Consider the following 21,626-nt stretch of genomic DNA (forward strand, 5'->3'; position numbering starts at 1 on the left):
GGTTATTGCATGGGATATATCGTTTGAATCACGTAATTTATCGCACTTTTTGGGAAACATAGGGAAACATTGGAAAAATGTTTGAATTTTTCAATGAAACTTCAAGGATTATTAAAAATTACCTTAATACACATTTTTAAATCATAAAATCTCAAAGAAAAAAGTACACATATAATAGGTTTCCTTTGTATAGGGTCTTAAGTTATGCGCTGTCTGATTGAACTAAAACAACTATATTCAAATATGTTGCATAGCATTTATAAATGCATCAAGACATATATATCCACACCATCCATCTATTTTGACACCTTAATTTACGGCACCATACCAAAAATGAAGCATATCCAATTATCAAGTGGACCATGCCATAGGAAACAATATTGATTGAAGGCCCTACCATTAAAACCTTCTTAGGGCTGACCTTAGTGTTTTCATAGTGTTTATTTACCATCCAATCTGTTATAAGTTCACATAAGCTTGGATGAAAGGAAAAAAACAAATATCAGATTGATCCAGAACTTTTGTGTCCCTTTAATAGTCAATTAGAACTTTTTTCCTTTGGTATGGTCCACCTGATAATTGGATGTGCTTCGTTTTTTGGATAATCCAGTAAAATGACTTGGAAAAACGGATGAACGACATGGATGCATAATACATACATTAAGGTGGGCCCCGCAGCCACACCGTCTTGGGTGAGTATTGGGTCTCACCTTATCCGCTCTCCTGTTCCTAACTTTGATATCTATACTTTTTGATAGGTATTGGCTCAAAAAATGAGGCAGATTGTGTGGGCCCCATGCATTGTATCCATGCCGTCCATTCATTTTTTTGGATCATTTTAAAGCCTAAGAAAAAAATGAGGCAGATCTAGAGATCAAGTGGACCACATCAGAGGATGCATGTACGTAATATGGTGGTACCCTAGCTATGGGGCCACCTCGACGAAATATATATGGTGTATATATATTGTCAATTCATGTTGGCATATTATTTTAGGGAATGGGCCAAAAAATAAGGCAAATCCAAAAATGAGGTGGACCACACCACACGAAAAAGTGGTCATTGAATGGCCACCGTTAAAAAAATTTTAAGGGCTACAAAAGTTTTGGATCAAGCTAATATTTATGTTTTCCCTTCATCTAGGTCCGTCAGACCTTATGAATAGACTAGATGACAAATAAACATCACAATGGGCCCTATGAAAGCTTCAACGGTGGATATCATTGCCACCATGACTTCTTGTCATGTGGTCCACTTGAGTCTTATATTTAACTACATTTTAGTCTTATACCCTAAAATGACCTATCAAAATGGATAGACGGTGTGGATAAAACACATACATCATGGTGGGCCGTACAAAGCCTTTGACAGGACCATCCGTTCAATCCACGTCTAACGTAGATTTCCTGCAAAAGGCTTTCGCAGGAAGTTCCTGCGCTTGGATGCTAGGTGGGGCCCATTGTGATGTTTGTGAGAAATCCACCCTGTCCATCCATTTTACGAGCTCATTTTAGGAGATGCGACCGAAAATGAGGTGGATCCAAAACTCAAGTGGGCCATACGAGAGGGAAAACTGGGGAAAGAGTTTCCTACCGTTGAAACTTTCCTGGGATCCACCTTGATGTTTATATGTCATCCAAACTGTTTATGAGGTCATTCCCACTGGGATGAAGTGAAAACATAAAAACTTATCTTGATTCTAAACTTATGTGGCCAAAAAAATGTTTCAACGATGGTCACTGAATCCCTACTGTTTCCTCTTGTGCGGCCCACCTGAGTTTTGGATCCTCCTCATTTTCGGTCGCATGTCCTAAAATGAGCTTGCAAAATAGATGGACGTGGCAGATTGCTCACAAACATCACAATGGGCCCCACCTATCATCCCAGCGCATGTACTTCATGCGCAAATATCTTTAGCATGAAATCCACTTTCGACCGCGCGATAAAAAAAGAGGCTCGGAAGCCCTATTTCAAAGCAGAGAGGGTTTCGGCCCCTAAAACCCTAATTTCTCTCCCAAATCTCTGGATTTCTCCGGATTTTTTTCGCATTATCTTCCAAAATCAATTCCCTGCAAACTTCCGAAATCAATTCCCTACGAACAACGCACTTCGATTCGAATGGCCACTAAATGCAGCTTCCGATCGGTGCAAACTCTTCTACAAGTGCGGAAATCCACATTGTTGAAAGTCTCTCTCTCTCTCTCTCTCTCTCTCTCTCTCTCTCTCTCTCTCTCTCTATTTTCGATTTTTTTGGATATTTACATACAATAAAAAAATAAAAAATAAAAAATCTTGGTATCTTCTGACGGGTTTCGTATCGCTGGGTTGCGATACCGATAGTATCGATATTGCGAACACTAGTTATAACATGTGGTGCCCATGGTTATGTAATCCGGGCCGTTGGTCCGTTGAGTCTGCTTTGAGTGGCGGATGTTGACAAGCAACCAACCTTCTTATCCATTTCCATACTCGTCTCAACGAATCATCTGCACCGTTGGTACTCGGCATTCTTTGATTCTCTTATCCTTATCTACAGTTGCCTCTCTCTCTTCCATATCTTCAAAGTACTCCCCGTTTTCTATTTCAAAACATCTTTGAACTCAAAAGTCTACCCTTTTTCTCATCAACATACCAAAAAAGGAGAAGGAAAACATGGCCGATTGGATCGTCTCGATTGTAGTGGAAAAGTTGAACACCATCGTCCAAGATGAGGTGGCTTGGTTGTTGGGTGTCAATGACAAGTTTGAAGAGGTTTCCCGTATGGTCACCTCGATCCAAGGTTTTCTTGAAGACGCTGAGTCACGGCGTCTGAAGGATAAAGCGGTGGAAATCTGGGTGGAGAGGGTCAAAGACGTGGCGTACGATGTGGACGACGTGATAGAATGGACGATGGAAGCTCTCATATCACAAGCACAGGTGATGGAAGCTCAAAGATCACAAGAACCCGTTGAAGTTGATGGGTCCTCTTTCAGCAAGAAGACGGTAAGCAGTTTCTTCTCACCTGTTACTTCCTTCAATCATTTCGTGTTACGCCACAGAATTAAGAATAAGATAGAGGAGGTGAGGGGTAGATTACGTGATATCGCTAAAGAGAAGAATCAATTGGGTCTTAGAGCAGATAGTGGGGAGGGTGATAGCGTGGATAGTGACTTGAGGCGGGGTGAGATCAGAGAGCGAGAGACAAGCTCCCTAGTCAACCCACTATCAGTGATAGGTAGAGAAGGTGAAAAGAATGAAGTCCTAAACTTGCTGCTGCAGGAGGTAACTGCGGTGCCCTTGGTTATTTCTATCGTTGGAATGGGGGGGTTGGGCAAGACCACCCTTGCTCTGCTCGTCTACAACGATGAGAAAGTGAAGGGGCATTTTGACATGAGAATATGGGTATGTGTTTCTAAGGATTTTGATTTAAAACAGATTATGAAATCAATTATAAAATCTGCACACGTTGAGTTTAATGGTGAAGATTTAGACTTGGATCATTTGCAAATTCACCTCCATAAAATGTTGCATGGAAAACGATTCTTGGTTGTGCTCGACGATGTTTGGAGCGAAGACAGTGAGAAGTGGGACAGGTTGAGACTTCCCTTCAAAGCTGGTGCACAAGGTAGTGGAATCATTGTAACCACTCACAGTGAAAGGGTTGCTTTGGCAATGGGAAGAAGTCACATTCACAAACTGCCGCTCTTGTCCTATGATGACTGTTGGTTATTATTCAGTGGAAGAGCGCTTGAGCATCGGAGTGCAGAAGAGCGTCTGGAGTTGGAAGAGATAGGAAGGAAAATCGTAAAGAAGTGTGGAGGCGTGCCTCTCGCCGTAATTACAATAGCGAGTACCATGCACTCAAGAAGGACGAGAGTGGACTGGGAGTTTGTCTTCGAAAGCGACCTATGGAACTTAAGTGATGTCCTGGGAGGCATTTTACCAAATTTGTTACTTAGCTACCAGGAATTGCCTCCTGCTCTGAAGCAGTGCTTCATATACTGCTCTATTTTCCCAAAAGATTGGCGGTTAGAGAAAGATACGATGGTCAAGTTATGGGCCGCCCAAGGCTTCATCCGCTCCAAAGGAAGTACAGACCTGGAGGAAATTGGACGGCTGTATTTTGATGATTTACTAAAACTCTCATTACTCCAAGATGCAGAACTCGATGATGACAAAAAATTACTCAGTTGCAAGATGCATGATTTAGTTCACGATCTCGCACAATCTCTTGCAGGAAGTGACTATTCGGTTGTGGAGATCAGAAAGCAAGCCTCGTTGAACCTAAACGATATTCGGCGCCATTCTTTTTTAATTGGCAGTCATGAAGCTGATGAAGTGGCTTCCATTTGGCCCACCTTGTATAAGGCCCACAAGGTGCGGACGTTGCTACTAGATGCAAAAATCTCCAAGGTGCCAGACGAATTATTTCGTCATTTGAAATACCTTAGGGTCTTGGACTTGAGCCGCACTGACATGAAGAAATTTCCTCAAACAGTGCTACAGTTGATACGTTTGAGATATCTTGATTTATCACGGTTGATACATTTGAGATATCTTGATTTATCTTACACAGGCATAAAGAAGCTGCCAGCGTGGGTGAGCGATTGCCGAAATTTACAGACCCTGAAACTCAACGGCTGTGGTTTGCTGCACAAACTGCCTAGCGGGATGGGGAAAATGAGGAGCCTGAGACATCTGGAATTAAAATGTCATCTTACAATTGATTGTACTCACCATCTGAGGTACTTACCGCAGGATATAGGGAGAGTAACTAGCCTTCGGACATTAACAGATTTCATTGTGGGGGGTGACGACGAAGGATGTAAATGCGGAGAACTGAAACACCTCAATAATCTTCACGGAAGACTTCAAATTTTCGGCTTGGAGAATGTTGGGAGCAGTCAAGAAGCTATGGAGGCAGAACTGGATAAGAAGCAGCACCTTCAGGCTCTATCCTTGCAGTACGACTACAGACGTGGCGAACCATCGGTTGATGACGTTAAGAAGACAGAGGATGTGCTCGAAAGTCTCCGGCCCCACACAAACTTGAAAGAGTTAGATATATGGTGTTACCAAGGTTCCAAGCTTCCCAAGTGGACAGAGGATCTCTCCAATCTAGTCAAGGTGAATCTCATTTATTGTTGCAAGTTTAAACAACTGCCAGGTCTTGGTAAATTTCCGTCTCTTAAATACCTTACAATTCGGGGTATGAAAGAGGTGAGATACGTGGGTGATGAGTTTAGTGGGGATAATAACAATGACGGAAGTGGTGGTGGCGTCTCATTCCCCAAGCTGGAGACCCTCATCTTCTCTGAAATGCCAAACTGGGAAGAGTGGGAATTGAGAGGTAGAGATGGAGAGATTATGCCATCACTCCTCCAATTAGAAATAAATGACTGCACAAAGTTGAAGGCGTTGCCCTGGAACCTTCCACCTTCCATCAAGAAGCTCACTTTAAACATAAGCAATGATGGGATGTCATCAGGAGGGCCCTTGCCCGTACTTCCCTTCCTTAAGAATTTGGTGATTTCGAGGAGTCCTGATCTGACATCGCTCCCTTGTGCTTGGTTGGGACAACTCAAAGCCCTCGAACGTCTGGAAATCCACATGTGCCCAAGGTTGAGGTCTATGTCATTACCAGAGGAGCTGCAACACCTCACCATGCTTCGAGAATTGAAAATAGAGATGTGTCCACTCTTAGAAAAGCGCTGCCAAGGAGGTGAAGAATATCGGTACACGATCGCCCACATCCCTAACATCAGCATTGGTCATCCTTCGTATCAGTAATTGGTTGAGTTGAATGATCCAGCCCAATAAGAGGAGGTGGAGAGGAAATTAACAGCAGCTTTTCTTTAGCTCTTTGTTTCAAGGAATTATGTTGCTTCTGTGTGCAATTGTTGGACTTTTTTAATTTTTTTAATTTATTATTTTTTTTGTTTCCTTTTTAAATGTCAATCAATCGATGAAGACTAGTTTCCTCGATTGCTGCCTTGTTTTGCTAATAAACAAAAGCTGTTTATCAGATGTTGATTGCTTTTCATTTGTTTGTTGTTTGGAGGTCAGGTTCTTTGCCCCCCTCCATTTTATGTAATATTTCTTTTTAGTAATAAAGCCTATCGTGGTACTGTCCCCTTTCACACACACACACATACACACACACACACACACACACACACACACACACACAAAAGACAACTGTCCATTCAACGTGTAAAGATGGAAGAGGGAGAGAAATATTTGACTGAATTGTGATTGATTTCGTATTGAGCTTTACAAATAAATAGATGTACAATGAGCTATGTATAGAAAAATATATTCTAAAAATAATCTAATTACAGATTTTGTGCCAGTCTTGATTTTGTGCATGTATGGTAAAAAATCTATCAATACCCCTCCTCAAGTTGGCGCATGGAGGTTCGTAATGCCTAACTTACACGAAAAATAATGAAAAAGTTCATGTCCCAAAGCTTTGGTGAAGATATCGGCAACTTGCTCATTGGAAGAAGTGTAAACAGCTTTGAGGAGGCCCGAGTGAATTTTGTCGCGAATAATATTACAATCAATCTCAATGTGTTTGGTATGCTCATGAAACACAAGATTGTGAGCAATATATAGTGCAGATTGATTGTTACAATGTAGAGTGAATGGCTCAGGATGAGAGACACCAAGATCAGTGAGAAGTTGTTTTAACCAAGTGAGTTCACAGGTTGTGACAGTCATGGCTCAATATTCAACTTCAGCGGAAGAGTGAGCAACTGTATTCTGCTTCTTGGTATGCCATGAGATCGGACTAACTTATAAACGGTTTGGATATCATATAAACATCAAGTTAGAGCTCAGAAAGGTTTCAACGATGGGAATTTCTTTCCCCAATTATCCTTTTTGTGTGACCCACTTGAGTTTTATATCCACCTCACTTTAGGTCGCACATCCTAAAATGATCTTGCAAAATGGATGGATGGATTGGATTTCTAATAAACATTGTAGTGAACCCCACCCAACATCACTACGCAAGAACCTCGTGGGAAAGGCTTTGGACAAGAAATCTGCATTAAAGGGATTGTCCCTGATCGGGTGCCACGAGATGGATGTTCACCGTAGATGCTTTGTTGGGCCCACTGTGATGTATGTGGTCTATCCATGGATGATTTTTAGGCATGATTCCTAAGAAGAGGCAGATCGAAGCTTCAAGTGGACTACACCACAAATCAATGGTAAATAGTTAATCTCCATCGTTTCAACAATATAGTGACGGTTTATATCCGTAGCTAAAAACATACATAGTCCATAGCTCTTAATCCTTTTTTTGATGCCTAATGCCGGACCGATCCTTGACCTCGTGCCACCTATTCTTTCAAATATATTTGACACCACATGGTAACATCAATACCATCCATCTGATTCGTATGAATTTTGGTACAAACAAGCTCCTAATTAGAGAAACTAAGGGGTCATTTGGAAGCGTGAATCAATGGTGATTGGAATTTTTTTAGAGGAGTGTATTTGATATAAATTGGAATCCAATCTATGTCAAAAACACCAAAAAACACTTTTTTTAAATCATAATAAAATGTTTTAATTTTATTTTTCATGAATTCTGATTACCACCAATTCACAAGTCATAATCATCTCTTTCACAACTCTCTTTCAAATACAGATTGTTAAATCATGATTTCAATTACTAAATTACATGAATCAAGTGTATAAAAATTGCAGACTAACAAATATAACAGTGATTCTCATTCACATGGATTTTATAGTAATTGTGTATCAAAAACACATGCTCCCAAACAACCCCTCGCAGGAGAGTGGACTTTCTGTCTTTGTGAGATTGTATTGTTTCTGTTTTCTTCTCATCGTTCTATGGAGGGTGTGCTTCCGCATCATACCCCTTATTGTTAGAGCTGTTAATGGGACGGGATGGTCGGTCTTTCACGCCTAGCTAGCTTCCGGCCGAACTTCGGATCGAGAATTGGGCTCGAGGCAATGATCTGGCTAAAATTTGAGGACCATATCTCAATCTGGCCAGGTTTGGACCTCATCTTGACCCATCAACCCAGCCCGGGCCTGTAGCAGCTTAGCCCACTAGAATTTGCAAGGACAATTTTCTAATATACACAAAAGGTGCGTCAAAATCCTTATATAATCTTTTGGGCAGCTTGTATTTGTTTTGTAGCATGTGATCTATTTAAAAAACAATTGAGACTTTCTGTCTAGGCTTGGGTTAGACTATTTTAGCTTATCACGGCCTCATGCTTATGCTTTGAAAATGCAGCCCCACCTTGGATAGAGCTTGGCCCAGCAGTAATCAGTCAGGTTTACATCCATGCCTGCCACGGGCGCATTAGTTCTCTTTTGCCCACGCTGCCACTAGTCAGGTGGCTAGTGGTCGGTGCTCTGTGGGCCCACCATGATCTATGTGTTTTATCTACACTATCCATCCACTTTTACATATCATTATAATAATTTATCCCATAAATGAGGTAGATCAAAATCTCAGGTGGATCACACCATGGGAAACAGTAGTGATTGAATGACTACCATTAAAAACCTCCTGTGGCCCACTGTAAATTTTATTTGATATCCAACCTGGAGATTAGGTCATACAGACCTGGATGGAGGCAAAAAATCAAATATCAGCTTGATCCAAAACTTTTGTAGCCCCAAGAAGTTTTTAATGGTGGGAGTTCAATCAACACTATGTGGCCCACTTGAGGTTTTAATCTACCTCAATTTTGGTTTCAAATCATAAAATTATATGGAAAAATGGATGGATGGAATGGATGAGACACATCCATATTGTTGAGGCCCACATAGCACCGACCACTAGCCATTAGCTAGTGGCAGGGTGAGCAGCCAATCCACTTCCCTTTTGCCCTTATTTTTGAACCAAAAGTCAATCATTTAGTTGATCCACACAGCAGACAGTGGTTCTCAGATAAATACTATGGTTGGGCTCCACACAGCCACCCTTTTTTAAGTCTTGTCCGAATTCTCCTAACTCATCCGGATCGGATGCCACTCGATGTGAGGCTGATTTGGTTCGATCCCGTTTGTCACCCTTGACTCGGCCAAGTCATGACTCAACTCAAGGCATAGCGAGTGGAAGCATCTAAAATTGTCTTTTAAGGAAGAAGATTAGCTGGTGTACAACACACCACCAATATAGTTGGTGTGTTGACGTCACCAAGTACTGTGGGTCCCATCATAGTATGTGTTATATCCAAACCGTCAATCCATTTGGCGAGCTCGTCGTTTAAAGCTTGAACTGAAAAATAAGATAGATCCAGATATCAAGTGGACCACACTGCAAATGTTTTAATATTAAAAAATCTATCCCGTCCATCCATTTTGTGACCCCATTTTAGTACATGAGTTGAGAAATGAGCGATATCCAATACTCAAGTGGGCCTAAAACGAGAGGCTTGAAGGTCCATGGTTGAAATATTCATGGAGGCACAAAAGTTTTGAATTGTGCTAATCTTTGTGTTTTCAATTCATCCCAGTAAGAATGATGTTATAAACGGCATGATGGCATGTAAACATCAATGTCCACCAAGGGAGGTTCCAATAGTGGGAATTTCCCTATCCAACTTTTCCTTTAGTGCGGCCCAATTGAGTCTGGGATCCTAATCAATTTTGTTCTCAAGTCTTAAAATAATCTCAAAAAATAGATGGACGGGATGGATTTCTCATAAACATCACGGTGGGCCCTACATAGGTTTCCAGGGCAGAAACTTCCTATATTGTGTACAGGTGAAGTTTAGGAGGAACATTCAAGGTTGAAAAAGGTACATGTACCTATCTTGGTGGATATTTTAAACCTTATCGAGAATCATTTGCCCATTAAATGCTAATGATCAATGGATGATTAGCGGAAGTCCAGCAAGCATTTTAAGAAATAAAATTTCAAAATTTTATTTTGAAATATGTGTTGGGATTCCCACCCAAGTAGAAACCTTTCTTGTTGCTGGAGGAATGGATATTACATGCCCTGGCTCTTGCTTGCGGCATCTTCTCTCACTCTGAGCATATGTTTTTCTTGGTGATGTGCTCTACTTGGAAGAGGAACCTCAAGCAAGGGATACCGTGAAAACCTCATTGCAAAGCATTAGTTGGTCCAAGTGGGGCCCATGTGTCATTATCCAGCTATTGATGAAACGGGTATTATTGTATATTGGCCATGCCCCTATCCAGATTAAAAGATCCAAGTCATCCAATCATTAGCAATACTTGAGTTGGATAGAGACCATTTATATTGTCCTTTTCTAAACAAAATTCCACTCCCACATGGATTGCATAAGCCCAATCCATGACCATACCCAACCAAGTGCACCTTAATGTTTCCCTAGTGTTTATTTGTCATCTAATCTGTTGATAAGGTCACGTAATTAAGCCGGGATAAAAACAAATATCAGCTTGATCCAAAACTTTCGTGGGCTGTTAGTGGTCAATTACCACTGTTTCCTATGTTATGATTCACCTGATGATTGGATTTTCTTTATTTTTGGCATAATATCCTAAAATGATATGAAAAAACAGGTAGACTACGTGAATAGAGAATAAATACATCAAGGTGGGCCCCACGGTAATGGTTGCACCGTTTTGGTTGAGTTCCGGGTCTCACTAAATCGGCTTCCTTTATGTCATGATATCATATATTTGCATGTTTGTCCTTTCGGAGGGTTCGTTATCTTTATCCGCTTTTATAGCCGTTCTCGCATGGGAATCCACCGTTTTATGTTCATGATCGTAAAAATTGAGATATTTGTAGATTTCAATCTATCAATCTGAACCGTTCACTATGCCTGGTTGAACCATTTAATGCTATTACTAAAATGGGCACTGAGTGGATGGTTAAAGCATTCGATAAGTTTTCCTTCTCTTAAATGGCCGTTTGTTTTCTAAGCCGTGGAGGTAATAGATAATATTTCCTTATAAAAGGAGTGCTTTAAAATAATAAGTGTGATGTGTGATCCATGATTGTCTCTATGAAATGGATGGCTCATATTGTTGATTGGACTTGTTTCTATGAGAAAAATCTAGACCGCCCATTTTATAAGGTTCAGATTGGATGGCGGCAATTGGCTGATCAGTGTGATTTTTAGTTGGTAACCCATAGCGTGTCAACTGGCAGACTGAGTGGAGATACCTCGTTTTAACACTTGAGGTCTTGGTATCGATCCCTAGCGGGGGTGGCTAACATGGAGTGTGTGTACTGACATGGGTGTGTACTGACAAGCTAACTACACAAAAAAAAAAAAAAAAAACAAAAAAACAAAACAAAAAACACCTATAGCGTGTCAACGAAAGCCCGGGCTGATGGATTGAACTCTCCAAATGGCCCGACCATTGGTTATAACATGTAGTGCCCGGAAGCGGATTGGCTGGTGTACCACAAACCACCGATCTGGCTAGTGTGTTTACGTCACCAAGACCTGTGGGTCCCACCATATGAGGTATGTTTTATATCAAAACCGTCTGTTCATTTGGTGAGCTCGTTGTAAGGCTTGAACCAAAAAATAAGACTAATCTAAAGATCAAGTGGACCACATTGCAAAAAGCAGTTGGGATTGAACTTTTACCATTGAAACCCATTTCAGAGTCATGGAAGCTTTCTATCAATATGATATTTTTTTCCTCTTCATCTATGGCTGTGTGACCTTATTAACAGATTGGATGGGAAATAAAGGTGACGTTGACCGTACAAATGTTTTAACGGTGAGAATTATTGTTCCATTTTTATTTGTGGTGTGGTCCACTTAAACTTTGGATGTGAATATCTTTAAACTCATGATCTAAAAGGATGTCACCAAATGGATGAACGGTGTAATGACAAGTCAGTATACAAATCGCTACTGAAGTGATGTCACCAAACTCTATGGACCCCACCATGATGCATGTTTAGTGTCCATACCGTCCATCCATTTGGAGAGATCGTTTTATAGCATGAGAAATATAATGAGATATATATAAAGTTTAAGTAGACCCCACCATAGAAAAAAGTGGGGACAGTGACATCCACCGTCCAAAACTTCTTAGGGGCTACAGAAGTTTCCAATCAAGATTATTATTTTGTTTTCACTTCATATATCTCTATGTTAACTTATGAATAGGCTGGGTCTAAAAAATACATCATAACGGCCCCTATAAATGTTTCAACAGTGGGTGTGACTGATCCCACGGTTTTTTGTGGTGGGTCCACTTGAACTTTAGATCTATCTCATTCTTTTTCTCATGCCATCAAACAATCTCTAAAAATGGTTGGACGGTATGAATACAACACATGCATCATGGTGGAGTCCACAAAGCTTGGTATCGTGACTTCAGTAGCGATTTGGATACTGAACTTGTCAGTATCTAATCCGCGTCCATAGCCCGGAGCTCTAGCAGCGTCAGCGTTCGTCTTCGCTCGACACGTACACACAACAGCCAAGTCAGTTGTACTGTGTGGGAAATCGGATTGCCCACTGATTTACTCAGTGACCTCTTATCGTACTGAGTAAACTCAGCTGGGCCCACCTTGAATGTACGTGGTATATCCACACCGTTCATCTGTTTTTCTATCTAAGTTAAGGGGTTGAGCCCAAAATTGAAGCACATCCACATATCAAGTAGATCATACCAGTGGAAACAGTGGTATAATGATTTCCACCGTTGAAACCTTTCTAGGCCTCACAGTGATGCTTATTAGTCATTAAATCTGTTCATATGATCATACACAGAATGGAAAACACAAATATAAGCATGATCCAAGACTTCCGTGGCCCTCAAGAATTTTTCAACGATAAATGTTCAATTCAAATATTTCCAGTGGTGTGGTCCATTTTAAAATTGGATATTCTTTGTTTATAGTCTGAGGCCATTAAATTATATGGTAAAATGGATGAACGGAGCAGATAAAATACATAAATCATAATTGAACTGACAAAGTTTACACAGTACGCTAAGCAAAGTCAGTTACTCCCCACGCAATCCGCTTCCGTGGTGCCCATGGTTACGTAGGCCGTTGGTCTGTTGAGTATTCTGTGAGTGGCGGATGTTGAAAGCAACCAACCTTTTTAACCATTTCTATACTTTCTTCTTAACGAATCAACTCCATCGGTGGGACTAGAGAATTCTTTGCTTCTCTATCCTTCTATATAATTGCCTCTCCCTCTTCCATATCTTCAAACTACTTTCCCATTTCCTATTTCAAAACCTCGTTGAACTCAAACTTCACCCCTTTTTTTTTTCTCATCAACATACCACAAAAAAAGAAAGAAAATATGGCCGATTGGATTGTCTCGATTGTAGTGGAGAAGTTGAACACCATCCTCCAAAATGAAGTGGCTCTGTTGGTGGGTGTCACCTACAAGATTGAAAAACTTTCTCGTACGTTCACCTTGATCCAAGGTTTTCTTGAAGACGGTGAGTCGCGGCGTCTGATGGACCAAGAGGTGGAAATCTGGATGGAGAGGGTCAAAGACGTGGCGTACGATGTGGATGACATACTAGAATGGACGATGGAAGCTCTCATATCACAAGTACCTGCTGAAGGTGATGGGTCCTCTTTCAGCAAGCAGACGGTAAGGAGTTCCTTCTCACTTGTTACTTCCTTCAATCATTTCGTATTACGCCACAAAATTGGGGGTAGGATAAAGAAGACACGGAAAAGATTAGATTCCTTCTCACTTGTTACTTCCTTCAATCAATTCGTATTACGCCACAAAATTGGGGGTAGGATAAAGGAGACACGGAAAAGATTAGATTCTATCGCTGAAGAGGCGAATCAATTGTTTATTAAATCTGATAGCGGAGAGAGGAAGAGAGAGTGTAGTGAAGTGAGACAGGACAGAAACAGCAAGAGAGAAACAGGCTCCCTAGGCGACCGAACGGCAATTGTAGGCAGAGAAGATGACAAAAATAAAATCCTAGACTTGCTGCTGAGGAATAGCGAAGAGATGAATGAGGCGCCCTCTATCATTTCTATAGTTGGAATGGATGGGCTGGGCAAGACCACCCTTTCTCAGCTCGTCTACAACGATGAGAAAGTAATAGGGCATTTCAACATGAGAGTGTGGGTATCGGTTTCTAACTATTTTGGTTTACAATGGATTATGAAATCAATTATAAGAACTGTGGACACTGAGTTTAATGGTGAACATTTAGGCTTGGATCAATTGCAACTTCGCCTCGGTGAAGTGTTGTATGGAAAAAGATTCTTGGTTGTGCTCGACGATGTTTGGAGCGAAGACAGCAAGAAGTGGGACAAGTTGAGACTTCCCTTCAATGCCGGTGCACTAGGTAGTCGAATCATTGCAACCACTCCTAGCGAGGATGTTGGGCGGGCGATGGGAAGCACTCACATTTACAGACTGCCATTCTTATCCTATGATGACTGTTGGTTATTATTCAGTCGAAGAGCGCTTGAGCATCGGAGTGTAGAAGAGCGTCCGGAGTTGGAAGAGGTAGGAAGGAAAATCGTAAAGAAGTGTGGAGGCCTGCCTCTCTCAGTAATTGCAATAGCGAGTACCATGCACTCAATAAGGACGAGAAGGGAATGGGAGCTTGTCTTGGAAAGCGACATATGGAACTCAAGTGATGTCGTGGGAGACATTTTACCAAATTCGTTACTTAGATACCAGGAATTGCCTCTTGCTCTGAAGCAGTGCTTCATATACTGCTCTATTTTCCCAAAAGATTGGCTGTTAGAGGAAGATACGATGGTCAAGTTATGGGTCGCCCAAGGCTTCATCCGCTCCGATGGAAGTACAGACCTGGAGGAAATTGGAAGTCTGTGTTTTAAAAATTTAGAATACTACCAGTTACTCCAATATGCAGGACGCGATTATGACAAAAATATATTCAATTATAAGATGCATGATTTAGGTCGCTATCTCGCACAATCTGTTGCTGGAAGTGACTATTCAGTGGTGAAGATCAGAGAGAAAGCCTTGTTGAACCTAAACAATATTCGCCATTTACTTTTAATTGGCGATCATGATGCTGAAGAAATGGCTTCCATTTGGCCCACCTTGTATAAGTTCCACAAGTTGCGGACGTTGCTAGTAGATGCAAAAATCTCCGAGGTGCCAGAAAAACTATTTCGTCATTTGAAATACCTTAGGGTATTGGACTTGAGCCGCACTGACATGAAGAAATTTCCTCGAACAGTGCCACAGTTGATACATTTGAGATATCTTGATTTATCTTCCACAGGCATTGAGAAGCTGCCAGCGTGGGTGAGCGATTGCGGAAATTTACAGACCCTGAGACTCAACGGCTGTGATTTGCTGCACAAACTGCCTAGAGGGATGGGGAAAATGAGGAGCCTGCGACATCTGGAATTAAAATGTCATCTTACAATTGATAGCACTCACCATCTGAGGTACTTACCGCAGGGTATAGGGAGTCTAACTAGCCTTCGGACATTAACAGATTTCATTGTGGGGGGTGACAACGAAGGGTGTAAATGTGGGGAACTGAAACACCTCAATAATCTTCAAGGAAGACTTCAAATTATCGGCTTGGAGAATGTTGGGAGCAGTGAAGAAGCTATGGAGGCAGAACTGGATAAGAAGCAGCACCTTCAGGCTCTATCCTTGCAGTACGACTACAGAAGTGGCGAACCATTGGGTGAAGATGTTAAGAAGGCAGAGGACGTGCTCGAAAGTCTCCGGCCAAATGCAAACTTGGATGAGTTAGATATATGGTGTTACCAAGGTTCCAAGTTTCCCAAGTGGATAGAGGATCGGTTGTTCTTCAATCTAGTCCAGGTGAATCTCATTTATTGTTGCAAGTGTAAACAACTGCCGGGTCTTGGGAAACTTCCGTCCCTTGAAAAGCTTACAATTCGGGGTATGAAAGAGGTGAGATACGTGGGTGATGAGTTTAGTGGGGATGATAACAATGATAAAAGCGATGGTGGCGTCTCATTCCCCAGGCTGAAGACCCTCATCTTCTCTGAAATGCCAAATTGGGAAGAGTGGGAATTGAGACGTGGAGATGGAAAGGTGATGCGATTTCTCCAAGAATTAGAAATAAATGACTGCACAAAGTTAAAAGCATTGCCCTGGAACCTTCCACCTTCCATCAAGAAGCTCACTTTAAACATAAGCAATGATGGGATGTCATCAGGAGGGCCCTTGCCCGTACTTCCCTACCTTGAGATTTTAGTGATTTCGAGGAGTCCTGATCTGACGTCGCTCCCTTGTACTTGGTTGGGAAAACTCAAAGCCCTCAAACGTCTGGAAATCCATAGATGCCCAAGGTTGAAGTCTCTGTCTCTACCAGAGGAGCTGCAACACCTCACCAAGCTTCAAGAATTGAAAATAGCGATGTGTCCACTCTTAGAAAAGCGCTGCCAAGAGGGAGGAGAATATCGGGACAAGATTGCCCACATCCCTTACATCAGCATTGGTCTTGATTTGAATGATCCAGCCTAATAAGAGGTGGTGGAGAGGAAATTAACAGCAGCTTTTCTTTAGCTCTCTGTTTCAAGGAATTATGTTGCTACTGTGTGCAATTGTTGTACTTTTTTAATTTTAATTTTTTTTTTTTTTTTCCTTTTTAAATGGTCAATCAATCGATGAAGACTAGTTTGCTTGATTGCTGCCTTGTTCTGCTAATAAACAAACGCTGTTTATCAGATGTTGATTTGCCTTTTATTGTTTGTTGTTTGGAGGTCAGGTTCTTTGCCCCCCTCCATTTTATGTAATATTTCTTTTTAGTAATAAAGCCTATCGTTGTACATTCCTCCCCCCCCCCCCCCCCCCCCAACAGGCTGGGCGTGAAATTCATGATTGAGCCTGGACTATGAGCATAACAACCATCATATATCCTGGACAGTGTCATGGCGAACTGGCGGGCCTTTCTTGAAGCATTAACAGTCCCGATGAAGACAGACTGGTAGGTGAAGTGTTCTCGGCCACCCAGTCTGGTCAAAGTAGGATCTACCGTGAATAGAGGGTGCCCCAAAAATTCTTTTGGATTCAAATATCATAGCCCTTTTCTTTGGGAAATAAAATCAGGCTTGTTCACTTGTCAGAGGAGCCCAAGTACATATTTAGATTCTTAGCTGTTTCACTTTAACAATGCTAGGTGAATGGAACCTCTGTTATTTGAAGGGTTAAGATAGTCCTATGTGCCTTGTCATTTGTATCTGTGGTTTGGATATTTTAGGCTTCCAAAAATCCTCAGTTCAATATGCATACATACACATGTACTGTGTATATGTAGCTAGACATGTAGCTAGACGTGCGTCCACCCCAGTAAGGGGAGGTGGAGCAGAAAAAATAAAATAAAATAAAATAAAATATGCTTTCCTTGCAAGGAAGTGTGTTGATTCTGTGTGCGACTGCTCTAATTTTTTTTTAATTAGTCATCTTCTATTCTTTACTTTTCTTTTTCTATATATTTACTTTTAATAGATCTCAATCAATCCATGAAGACTAGTTTGCTCGATTGCTGCCTCATTCTGTTAAACGAAAGCTGTTACCAATGCGTCCTGTTTATTAGATGCTGATTGTCTTTTATTTGTTCCACGTGATTGATCTTGTTCGTTGTTTGAAGGTCATGTTCTTTCCCCTCTTTCATCTTATGTAATAAAGCCTGTGGTGTTACCGTACACCTCCACTCAAATTATTTAAAAAGAACAAAGCAAAAAGAAAAAGAAAAAAAAAAAAAAACAGAGAGAAGAAGCTGAAGACTTGTTTGTAATTTCTAATATGAGGAAAAACTACATGCAATTCTTTGAGTGCACCTTGAAAGTGCATTCACTCGTGTGGAAGCAAGAAACATGTGGGATGGATCAGAGATTCTCATCAGCCATTCATAGTATGATATCTTAATGCTAAGGTTGATTGATGATCGTTGGGGTTAAGAAACAAAATAAATAATCAATCAAAAGAAAATGACTAGCAGTCCATGTTTTGTGCTTGGGTGGACAACTAACAACTGAGACGTATAGCTATTAAAGTGGTTCAGCGACGTACTGGAGAGGAATGTGTACCGCCAATTTGAATTCCAAATCAAATGTGCCTAATTGTATTATTTATTATAAAATACGATCCTATACGATGTAGGCCATTAATCCAAACACGCCTTAAATATGGCATCCTTTGTATTCTATTATGCATAACATGTAAGGATTTCCATCAAATGATTTTTTTATTTTTTATTTTGTTGCGGTTGTATACAGGTACACGGCATGTATGCACATGAGGTGAACTCGCACAAGTTATACTTAGCGGCTCTCCGTTCAATTTTGATGTTATTATTAGCAAATCTCCACTGTATATTACACAAGAAGTCATAAAAATGTTGTTGGGGGCCTTGCACAAAACCTTAGGATCTAGCCTTCCAAAAGAAACCAGAATTATGGAATAATAATGCAATGAACTAAATCAAAACATAAACGTCACGACACCAAGGATTTTTATGTGGAAAACCATCAAAGAAGTAAAAACCACGAGACCTCGTCTAAATCAACAATCCACTATAAAGCAAAATGTTACAACTGATCACAAGCACACACCGCTTGGATCAAACCTTCTTCACTCATGCAGGAGTGGATAAACAATAAGAGAAACAAAAAAGACGGAGAGATCTCACCGATTATAAGAACGTAGAAGTTCTGAGATATGGTAGATCACATTTACAAGCATAGTCTCCCTTTCACAAGTTTCCTCTATCTCTCTCTCTCTCTCTCTCTCTCTCACCTTTGATAACCCTAAACCCTTTAGCAAACCCTTGCAAAACTTTAGGAAACCCTAAAATACCCTGAAATACACCCCAATCCCGGATACACCCATTTATATAAGAATAGAAAGAGATGTAATCAAAATAGGAAACAATTTTCACAAAATCTGCGTTTCCACAATCACATATGTGGAACTCTTCAATAATATCGACGGTCTCTCGATAATAGCTTCGATATCATCTGAAGGTCTCTCGATGATATCGAGACAGGACCAAACTGTCCAGCAACCAAGGGTTGAAATTCCAACAATTATCGATGTCATCGAGCCACTCTCGATGACAGCCTCGATATCATCTGAAGGTCTCTCAATGATATCGACATGACCAAAAAACTGTCCAGTGACCAGCACTGAAAAATCCTGCAATTATCGATGATATCAAAACTTGTTCGATTTCATCAAAGCCAACAATGAGGAGAAAAATCCCCAACAAATCTCTCCCTTTTCGACTCAGGAGGAGTTCACCTTCTTCAAACCAGCCTAGTTTCTATAAACCTCAAAATTGCCCCTGAGCAAAGCCTTGGTCATCATGTCTGACTTATTATCATCTATGTGGACCTTCTCAAGCTGTAACACCTTCTGTTCCAACGTATCCCTGATCCAGTGATACCGAATCTCTATGTGCTTCGACTTGGAGTGCTGACTTGGATTCTTGCTCAAGTGTATAGTACTTTAGCTATCGCAATAGACCACGTGCTACTCCTGCTTCAGGCTAAGTTCCTGTAGAAACCTCTTCATCCAAAGCATCTCTTTACATGCCTTTGTGACTGCAATGTACTCGGCCTCTATCGTTGACAATGCTACGAACTTTTGTAGCTTGCTCTGCCAAGAAACCGCTCCCCCTACAAATGTGAACATGAACCCCGATGTAGACTTCCTGGAGTCTATGTCGCCTGACATATCTGTATCTGTGTAGCCCTCTAACACAAGTTTTCCGTCACTATAGCATAGGCTCAACCTGGATGAACCTCTTAGATACCGTAATATCCACTTCACCGCTTCCCAATATTCTTTGCCAGGATTGGTAAGATATCAGCTGACAACACCAACCGCATACGCTATGTCTGGGCATGAACACATCATAGCATACATCAAACTTCCTACTGCTAATGTGTAGGGTATCTTATGCATCTCTTCCACCTCTGCCTTCGTCTTGGGACACTGCTTGTCGCTCAATCTGAAGTGACTATCCAGTGGAGTATTGATCGGCTTCGCTGCATTCATATTAAACCGCTCTAAGACTTTCTCAATATACCGCTCTTGTGATAGCCAAAGCTTCCTGCTACTTCTATCATGGGTTATCTCCATTCCTAGGATCTGTTTAGTCGGGCTTAAGTCTTTCATCGAAACGACTTGCCCAACTCCTGTTTCATCCTGTTGATCTTCTTGATGTTTTTTCCCATGATGAGCATGTCATCAACGTATAACAGCAGAACTAAGAAATTACCATCTGAAAACTTGCGCGTGAACACATAGTGGTCCGACTCCGTTCTGTCATACCCATGCTGTAACATGAACGAGTTGAACTTCTTATACCATTGCCGTGGAGTTTGTTTCAGCTCATACAAGCTCTTCCTCAGCCTACACACTATATGTTCTTTTCCCTTGACTTAGAACCTCTGGTTGGTGCATGTAAATCTCTTCTTCCAGGTCACTATGGAGAAAGGCAGTTTTAATATCTAACTACTCTATCTCCTGATCTATGCAGCCGCCAACCCAAGCAACACCCGTATGGATGTTATCTTCACCACTGGTGAGAATATCTCCTCGAAGTCTATGCATTTTCTCTTACCGAACCCTTTCATTACAAGTCTGGCCTTGAACCTCGTCTGTTAATTCTTCTGCTCAAACTTCTTTCTAAAAATCTACTTGTTGCTCAAAGCTTTCTTGCCCTTAGGCAGTTTCACTATGTCATAGGTGTAGTTCTTATACAAGGATTTTATCTCCTCTTGTATAGCTTTTAACCACTCTCCCTTATACTCGTTGGCTAAGGCCTCAGAATAATCTTCTGGCTCTTCCCCATCAGTAAGCATAATCTACTCATGTGGCAAGTACCTCATGGACGGTTGTTTGTCCCTAGATGACCTCCTCACCTGTGGCTCAACAGGTGGATCAAGTGGGGGCTGCTCCCTCGGTCCATCTTCTATAGGAACTCCTTCGTCCTCTGCACCTTGTTGTACTCCCCCATCATCAGGCACCACGGGAGGAATAACCAGATCCCTGTCCTCTAGCTCACCTGAACTAGGCCGGTTCTTCTCTGGCTTACCAATGTCTTTTATACACTGATCTTCAAAGAAAACCACATCTCTGCTCCAGACAAGCTTCCTCTCGGTCGGATCCCACAATCTGTAACCGAACTTTTCATCACCGTACCCCAAGAACACACACTGTCTGATCTTCATATCAAACTTGGACCTCTCGTCCTTTGGTACGTGAACGGATGCCCTGCATCCAAACACCCTGAGATGACTGTACGATGGATCCTGTCCAGTCCACACCTTCTCAGGCACTTCTCCATTCAACAAGGATGATGGAGACCTGTTTATCAAATATATTGTCGTGTGCATTGCTTCTCCCCAGAACGTCTTGGGCAACTTCGCATGGGATAACATGCATCTGATTCTCTATACAATGGTGCGATTCATTCACTCAGCTATACCATTATGCCAAGGGGTCTTGGGAACCGTCCGTTCATGCCGTATACCCTGAGACTTACAGTACTCATGAAAATCGTCAATGTATTCACTACCATTGTCAATGCGGATGCACTTCAATGATCTACCTGTCTCTCTCTCGACCATAGCATGAAACAATTTAAACACACCAAAGACCTCATCCTTGGATTTCAAAGCATAAACTCAAACCCTCCTAGATGCATCATATATAAAAGTGACAAAATACAAT

At 41.3% G+C, this 21,626-nt stretch overlaps 2 protein-coding genes across 2 annotated transcripts; both read left to right on the plus strand.

Moving 5' to 3' along the window:
* Positions 1-2,652: 2,652 nt before the first annotated feature.
* Positions 2,653-5,769, plus strand: LOC131251916 (disease resistance protein RGA2-like). Its single transcript, XM_058252907.1, has one exon. The coding sequence runs from the start codon at positions 2,653-2,655 to the stop codon at positions 5,767-5,769; it is 3,117 nt and encodes a 1,038-aa protein (XP_058108890.1).
* Positions 5,770-13,250: 7,481 nt separating this feature from the next.
* LOC131251920 (disease resistance protein RGA2-like) lies at positions 13,251-16,409 on the plus strand. Its single transcript, XM_058252911.1, has one exon. It carries the CDS (start codon positions 13,251-13,253, stop codon positions 16,407-16,409), a length of 3,159 nt encoding a protein of 1,052 aa, XP_058108894.1.
* Positions 16,410-21,626: the final 5,217 nt, after the last annotated feature.

The sequence above is a fragment of the Magnolia sinica genome, chromosome 7 (genome assembly GCF_029962835.1).
Source record: "Magnolia sinica isolate HGM2019 chromosome 7, MsV1, whole genome shotgun sequence".
In the NCBI taxonomy this organism is placed as follows: domain Eukaryota; kingdom Viridiplantae; phylum Streptophyta; class Magnoliopsida; order Magnoliales; family Magnoliaceae; genus Magnolia; species Magnolia sinica.

Bases quoted from the DNA above. Each gene is read 5' to 3' on its own strand.
- LOC131251920 (XM_058252911.1), top strand. From the start codon at position 13,251: ATGGCCGATTGGATTGTCTCGATTGTAGTGGAGAAGTTGAACACCATC.
- LOC131251916 (XM_058252907.1), top strand. From the start codon at position 2,653: ATGGCCGATTGGATCGTCTCGATTGTAGTGGAAAAGTTGAACACCATC.